The sequence below is a fragment of the Littorina saxatilis genome, linkage group LG13, assembly GCF_037325665.1.
Source record: "Littorina saxatilis isolate snail1 linkage group LG13, US_GU_Lsax_2.0, whole genome shotgun sequence".
In the NCBI taxonomy this organism is placed as follows: domain Eukaryota; kingdom Metazoa; phylum Mollusca; class Gastropoda; order Littorinimorpha; family Littorinidae; genus Littorina; species Littorina saxatilis.
Window position 1 is genome coordinate 2,704,859 of NC_090257.1, and position 8,189 is coordinate 2,713,047.

At 41.9% G+C, this 8,189-nt stretch overlaps 1 protein-coding gene across 1 annotated transcript; it reads left to right on the plus strand.

Annotated features, from left to right (window-relative positions):
* The first annotated feature begins 1,732 nt into the window (after positions 1–1,732).
* LOC138946024 (COMM domain-containing protein 2-like) lies at positions 1,733–5,417 on the plus strand. Its single transcript, XM_070317555.1, has 5 exons — positions 1,733–1,899; positions 2,248–2,325; positions 2,980–3,062; positions 3,603–3,776; positions 5,171–5,417. The coding sequence occupies exons 1-5, from the start codon at positions 1,833–1,835 to the stop codon at positions 5,366–5,368; spliced, it is 600 nt and encodes a 199-aa protein (XP_070173656.1). The 5' UTR covers positions 1,733–1,832; the 3' UTR covers positions 5,369–5,417.
* Positions 5,418–8,189: the final 2,772 nt, after the last annotated feature.

The following is an 8,189-nucleotide window of genomic DNA, read 5'->3' on the forward strand; positions in this document are numbered from 1 at the left end:
CAGCTGTGTCTCTGGAATATAAGTATAAAAAATATGATTGTTAAAGTGTTTGGCTGTACACAGTCATGTATGAATGTACAGTGTATATATATAAATATGCTCCAAAACACACACATATATTGTATGTCTTATGAAACCTGTGCATGCACACACATACAAACATGTGCACGCACACACACTCACACGCATGCATGCACACACACACACACACACACACGCACACTATTTTTCTCTTTCTGTCTCTCTCTCTCTACCTCCTCCCTAATTCAAAAAGTCAATTCTTTCTAGTTCACTCTCTCTCTCTCTCTCTCTCTCTCTCTCTCTCTCTCTCTCTCTCTCTCTCTCTCTCTCTCTCTCTCTCTCTCTCTCTCTCTCTCTCTCTCTCTCTCTCTCTCTCTCTCTCTCTCTCTCTCTCTCTCTCTCTCTCTCTCTCTCTCTCTCTCTCTCTCTCTTGACAAAATTAATCAGTGTTCAATTGTTACCGTTTTTATAAGCAGCGTGATTGTGTGCCCCGAAACTTTAAAGCAATCCTGTGATCAATATTTTGTTTGTGTAGTATACCATACTTTGTGTTCTGCAGCTAAAAAGATTTTTTCTTATGTACAGATGGAAATGCATGCATGTACAATATTTGTCGTAGTTTCTTTGAACTGATATAGCAGTCAGACTTTTCTTTACCCAGGTTTCAGATTTTGTTATTTTTTATTTGACGCATGTTCGTGTGATATTTGCAGTTGTGCAAGCAGGTATAACCTGTTCTTGTTGGTGCCTTTACATGTGCGTTCTTATGATCATGAATGTACAGTGGTACCTTTGGTGTGAGACACCCTCCCCCCGCCCTAATGAGTGGACTTCTCCAAAGAAAGGCGAGCTTCTGTTGTCTGTTACTTTGACTGAAATAAACCTGTTGCAAAAGGCCACCTGCAATGATGGAACGGTTTTGACTGGTCCCACGGGTGTCCTTTCATCACAGGTACCATTGTATTTGTTCGCTTGCTTTGCTTTGCTTTGTTTTGAACTGGTGCGCACAAAATGTTCAGATTTTGTCAGTGTGTGAATTATGCCATCATCCCATATTTTAGCCAGTTTCTGCACAGTTTCAGAACAAAACGAAACATGAAAGAAGTAATTAAAAGTATTTTTCATCCTTTCAGGAAGAAATTATTGATATTACATAACTTTTTTTATCGCATGTTTTGTTTGTTTTCACATTATCACTGGTTTTTTTAATACAAATAAATTATGACCATTGAGAATAAGCGATGGCTTTTTGATTCTTGGGTGCGTGTGTGGGAGTGTGTGTGTGTGTGTGTGTGTGTGTGTGTGTGTGTGTGTGTGTGTGTGTATGACAGCTGACAGACATGATTCAATTCAATTCAATTCAATTCAATAAAACTTTATTGTCTGAGTGTAACAAACAGAAATTTTCATCTCATGAAAACAATTTTACAGAGAGAGAGAAAGAGCATGTATACACAAATAAAAATAATGGAACATTTATATATAGCACTTCTCAAGAGAGAGCGTGTGTGTGTGTGAGGAATAAAACATGTTATTTGGTAGTTATAAGTCCCGTGTCTCATTCCCAACTAATACACTTTGTCACCACAACCCTTTTGCCAATAACAAAATCTAGAAATTAAAAAGGGAGAAAATATACTGCTGCATACTGCAGTCAGTGAATAGTTTGTTCTCAAACTGTCCAATGCGCGGGGGGGAAAAAATCAAGTTAGCTTCAGCCACTTCCGGCAGCTCCCGTGATACAGACGACGCAGCGTTAACAGTAATAACATAACTATTGTGTGTTTTCTGCAGTTTATTCTACGCCCAAAATGTTGTTGGTACTGGAAGATTCGCACAAAAAACATCTGGCGTTTCTTAGTCAAGTTGACGTCGATGGTAAGTAACTAGTTTTGGGACAGTTGCATTTCAAAATGCTGTCGACAGTTCCGCCCACCTGTGCAAGCATTTTTGAGTCCTTTTGGTGCTGTTTGGATCACGATATATGTTGTCACTCCGATCTGGTGACAATATTCTGTCTCGCAATAGCATTATATCAAAGCAAAGAATACTTCTTGTGAAATAAATTGACAGATTGAGCCCCAAAATTAAGCATATGTAATTAATTTGGTCATAACTCTGAATTCTTCACCTGCAAATAATAATTTATAATTGGTTGTGCTTGTAGGTGAGATTGATTTGTACGTACAACAAATAACTGGTGCTGAAACTGTTGTTTGTTTGCAGTGGTACGAGAATTTTGCAGGATCAGCATGGAGTTCATTAGGAAAGGTTCAAATCCTAAAGTGTACCAGAGTGCAGCCCGTGAGTTTTATTTCCAAAGTGTGTGTACGCGCATATGGTTGTGTTCATGTGCATGCTGGTGTGTGTGTGTGTGTGTGTGTGTGTGTGTGTGTGTGTGTGTGTGTGTGTGTGTCTGTCTGTCTGTCTGTCTGTCTGACTGTCTGATTGTCTGTTTCTCTGTGTACGTCAGTCTGTGTTCCTGTGTATACTTTACTTCAGTTAACATTTCGATACATTTTGTTTGTTTTGCTGACGGGCGCAGTGGCGTGGTGGTAAGACGTCGGCCTCCTAATCGGGAGGTCGTGAGTTCGAATCCCGGTCGCTGCCGCCTGGTGGGTTAAGAGTGGAGATTTTTCCGATCTCCCAGGTCAACTTATGTACAGACCTGCTAGTGTCTTAACCCCCTTCGTGTGTACACGCAAGCACAAGACAAAGTGTGCACAGAAAAGATCCTGTAATCCATGTCAGAGTTCGGTGGGTTATAAAAACACGAAAACACCCAGCATGCCTCCCCCGAAATCGGCGTATGGCTGCCTGAATGGCGGGGTAAAAAACGGTCATACACGTAAAAATCCACTCGTGCTGAAAACATGAGTGAACGTGGGAGTCTAAGCCCATGAACGAAGAAGAAGAAGAAGAAGTTTGTTTTGCTTTGTATTCACTATTGTATTGCAGAGAAGTTGGGTGTAGAGGCACAGACAGTTCAGCATGGAGTGGAAGGCATGATGTATTTGCTGTCAGAAAGTTCCAAACTCATGGTGAGTCAGCTGGTCCCCAAAGTTAAGTGCCATTGTCAATACCACCAACAATTATGATTATGCTGCAGACCGCTGCAAGGACGTTCAAAGCTTTATATTTTCCTGACCTTTATTTTACAAAGGATTATACAATTCACTGTTTCAGCAGCACAATGATTTATTAGATGTTACATGAGTGACATAACCATCGAATGCTGTAACGTAGAAGAAGAGCATTTTCAGGAGGAATGTTACCGTTTTATATTGCAAATCGTTTGTCTGCAGAGTTAAAGCATTGAATGCACATACGCTTCTAGCGACTGAGCTGATTTCTTTTTTTTTTCTGTGTAAATATACATGTGTAATTCAAGAGGAACCTATGCTTATAATTTATTTCAGTCCGTGTGTTTGTGCATGTGTGTGTGTTGGCGCCCGTACATATATGTTTGCACGCGTATGTATATGTGTGTGTGAGTGTGTGTGTGTGTACTTGAAGCATTTGTTCACGCTTATTTCATTGTTTTATTTTTACCTTCTCTGTATTTTTCTCCTCTGTTTCAGCTGAGTGAGATTGACTTCCAAGACTCGATCATCACTCTTGGGTTCTCAGAGGAACTATGCAGTCTGCTGTTAGAGCTATATTTGGCCAATCGTAATGAGATCCGCGCCATTCTCTCTCACATGTCCATGGACCTCCCGCACTACCACAGTCTGCAGTGGCGGTTTGATGTACAGGTACGATCAGTGTGTCTCTCTGTCTGCCTCTCTCTCTCTCTGTCTCTCTCTCTCCATCTCTCTCTCTCTCTCTCTCTCTCTCTCCGTCTCTCTCTCTCCCTCTCTTTCTCCCCCTCTCTCTCTCTTTCTCTTTCTCTCTCTCTCTCAAAGTCAAAGTTGTTTTTTCTTCCTTCTTTATCCTTCCTGTCTCTTCCTTCCAACCCAGGTGCATGTGGCTTTTCATTGACCAGAACTCTTGCCAGTTATGACCCTCTGTTTCTGCAGCCTGCCAAATGATTTTTTTTTATGTATTTTAATTGTTTAGGTTACAAATAATTCCAGGGTTGGGAAAACAGGAAAAACAGGATTGGTTGGTGAAGTGAAAACTCTTCATTGTTTTTTGTACACCTTAGTTCAAAGTTTGTTGTGGAGGTGTTCAGTCGCCTTAGATACAGTCGGACCCTCCAAAGCGACCACCTCTTGATAAAGACCACCTGCCCACAATGACCACTCGAAAAGATTCCAGACATATTTTATACAAATTCACATATCTCCCTAGCAACCACCGTGTTTAAACAACCTCTTTTGGTCGGTCCCTTTGGTGGTAGTTACCGACAGGTTCCACTGTATCGCTGTCTTGAATAGTAAGGCCCCCCCCAAAAAAAAGGTCTGTTTACGGTAACCCGACCGACCCTAGTTTTTTCGCGCGACCCTAGACTTTTTTTTGGCATTTGGAAAAAAAAAAAATCTTGTTTTTTGGGCAAAATAACGTAAAAATATGTTTTTTGGGGGGGAAAAAAAAAAAATATCCCGACCTACCGACCCTATTTTTTGGGCCTATGTTACCGTAAACAGACTTTTTTTTTGTTGGCCTAAGAGCCCCTTTACCTCAGACGAGCTTTTCACAACATATGGCACATGTTCCACACTTCCGATCAGCTTTACTCCTGTGATTGGGACAAACAACTAACTCTGATGTGTATGCTATGCAGCGTGCGCTAAATAGGATGCCATTTTTTTTCAATAATATAAACATCGGAGCCATGCACGAATCGCCACCGATGGCTGGCTAGGCACATGTGTTTTCCTAAATTAAAGCCAAACCCATGTGACAGCGATCAAAACACATTGTAAGTCATGACTACGTGCCAGCGATAATTTCAGCAACAAATTGTGTTTTTGGAAAGAAAGGGGTATCATATTATTACATACACATCAGAGTTAATTGTTTGTCCCGATCGCAGTACATGTAGTAAAGCCGATCAGAAGCATGGAACATGCTCCGGATGTTGTAAAAAGCTTGTCCAAGGTAAAGGGGCTCTTACTAACTTGAGTCTTACTCTTCCAAACCGCTGAAAATCGTGAAAGAGTTTTTCTGAAAAATTGTCTTTTATGCTTGCTTTTTGGTCACACAGATTGCCAGTCGTTCCCTGCACCACCAGACAACACCTCAGGTTCTCCTCAAGCTGGAGACAAAGGATGGGGAGACGATGGACACGCACTTGCTACAGACGGATCCCGTCAATCTCCTTCACCTCACACAGGTTCTCGACGCTGCCCTCCAAGAGATGAAATCACCGTACTGCAGGAGAATTGCTCGAAATATCAAGTAGTGGAAGAAAACATGTTGTGGCATTTTGAATGGGGGGGGGGGGTTGGTGAAGGTTACTTGTGTAGTGAGATTAATGTTGGAAGGGATGTGTTGGGGGGGGGGGGGGGGGGGGAGGGGGGGTTGTTGACCTTGCTTCCAGGAATTGGCAGACTGGCATAGTAGATAGGAGATTCAGTATGAGGATGGGGAATAAAAGGGTGGGGGGGGGGGGGGTGGCTGGGTGGGAAGGGGATGTTAACAGGTGCTTGCGTGAATGAACTTGTCAATAGTAAGACTGGCATATTATGTGTGTGTTTGTGTGTGGGTGTGGGTGTGTTTCCTGTCGGCTTCTGAAAAGTAATCATGTTGAAAAAATCCAGAATGAACATAATGTCTGTTATTTTGAGTTGCGATTGTTTCCAGATGACTGAGATGTGTTGCTTAAAATGATGCTTTATAAATTCAGAAGGAAAGTGTATATAGTTTGCTTTGATGTGTGTGTGTGTGTGTGTGTGTGTGGGTGTGTGTGTTTTGGCAGCAGTTCGCTCACATGTTTCATTCTAAAACAAGAAACCTGAATACTGAGAGAGCAAAAACAAAAACAAAGTGCTATTTGTGCAACGATCCAAGCGGTGACGCACACTCTCCAAAACTGCACTTCAGACATTAAATCATGGATGACAAACAATATGCTCAAGTTAAATGATGACAAGACTGAATTTCTTCTTTTCTCTGGAGCTTCCTCTTCGACCACTTCCCTTCCAGCCTCCATCACAGTAGGTTCTAGTGACATTTCTCTCTCTGATAGTGCTAGGAATCTTGGGTTCATCATGGACTCCCACCTCTCAATGAAACAACACATCAAAAAAGTCTGTCAGACATGTTACTTTGAGATCAGAAGAATAGGTTCCATAAGAAAATTTCTCACTGTTGATGCCACTAAAACTCTCGTTACATCCTGCATTCTGTCCAGATTAGATTACTGCAACTCCCTTCTCATAGGCTGCCCTGACTCCACTCTCCAACCCTTGCAAAAAGTACAACACTCTGCTGCACGTCTCATTTTCAGAGCACAGCATCGACAACCCTGCACTCCTCTCATGAAAGAACTTCACTGGCTTCCTGTATCTGAACGTATTAGGTATAAAGCTGCCTGCTTCTGCTACAATATCATCTCTGAATCGGCACCTGCCTATCTTTCTGAACTGGTCTCTCTCTACACTCCCTCTCGCACCCTTCGTTCTTCTGATGATGCTCGACTTCTCTGTCAAGGTCGCTTTAAACGCAAGGCTCATGGCTTCCGCACGTTTTCGTATTATGGACCTCAGTTATGGAATTCACTCCCCTTTCAATTACGTCACTCTCCATCCATTTCATCTTTTAAGTCCAATTTGAAAACTCACTTGTTCCAACAACACTACGGATAGTTCCTTAGTATATAGAGTCTGGGGATGTGAGATGTGCATGATGTGTTGTTTGAATCTGACAGTGATTGTATGATTTTTGTATACATGTATTGTTGTCACGCGCTTTGAACTTCTGATAAGGCGCTTTATAAATGCCCGTTATTATTATTATTATTATTAACAAAAAGCAGGATAAACATGATATTGAAGAATTCTTGGATACTTTTTGGTGTTGAAACGGGCTATTTATTAGTTAAAAGTATGTGCTGATATAATAAGATCTGTGGGGCGGGGATGTAGCTCAGTCGGTAGCGCGCTGGATTTGTATCCAGTTGGCCGCTGTCAACGTGAGTTTGTCCCCACGTTCGGCGAGAGATTTATTTCTCAGAGTCAACTTTGTGTGCAGACTCTCCTCGGTGTCCGAACACCCCCGTGTGTACACGCAAGCACAAGACCAAGTGCGCACGAAAAAGATCCTGTAATCCATGTCAGAGTTCGGTGGATTATAGAAACACGAAAATACCCAGCATGCTTCCTCCGAAAACGGTGTATGGCTGCCTAAATGGCGGGGTAAAAAACGGTCATACATGTAAAATTCCACTCATGCAAAAAACACGAGTGTACGTGGGAGTTTCAGCCCATGAACACAGAAGAAGAAGAAGATAAGATCTGTAACTATGCTAATTAGTTGATTAAACTTTAACTTATTCTGTTCATCTACTTATTTTTTTTAGTCTCACAAATGATAAAGTAGGACAAAAATAAAGATAGGAAAGCGCATGGAGAAATTACTGATTACCCCAACATTTCATTTAAAATTTGAATAACTGAACTTTCGAAAACTAATTACGGTATTTTTGGTATATGGTGTCATAATTACAAACCACAACACAAACTGTGTAGCTGAGTTTGTTCTTGTTTGTTCGTTCATGGGCTGAAACTCCCACGGCTTTTACGTGTATGACAGTTTTTACCCCGCCATTTAGGCAGCCATACGCCGCCTTCGGGGGAAACATGCTGGGTATTTTCATGTTTCTATAACCCACTGAACTCTGACATGGATTACAGGATCTTTTCCGTGCACACTTAGTCTTGTGCTTGCGTGTACACACGAAGGGGGATAAGGCACTAGCAGGTGTGCACATTAGTTGACCTGGGAGATCGGAAACATCTCCACCCTTAACCCACGAGGCGCCCACGGCCGGGAATTGAACTGACGACCTTCCGATGAGGGGGCCGATGTCTTATCCGTCTGTGTAGCTGAGTGATTTGAGGCCGTATTTTGGGCCATGAGTATCACTTTGAGAGATGCTTATTAAATTCAGAATAACGTTTATTTGATGTTTTGCCTTGATGTGTGTGTGTGTGTGTTTGTGTTGGCAGCTGCAGTCTGCTCACAATTTTCATTCCAAAACAAAAGCAAGAACAATTCAGAAA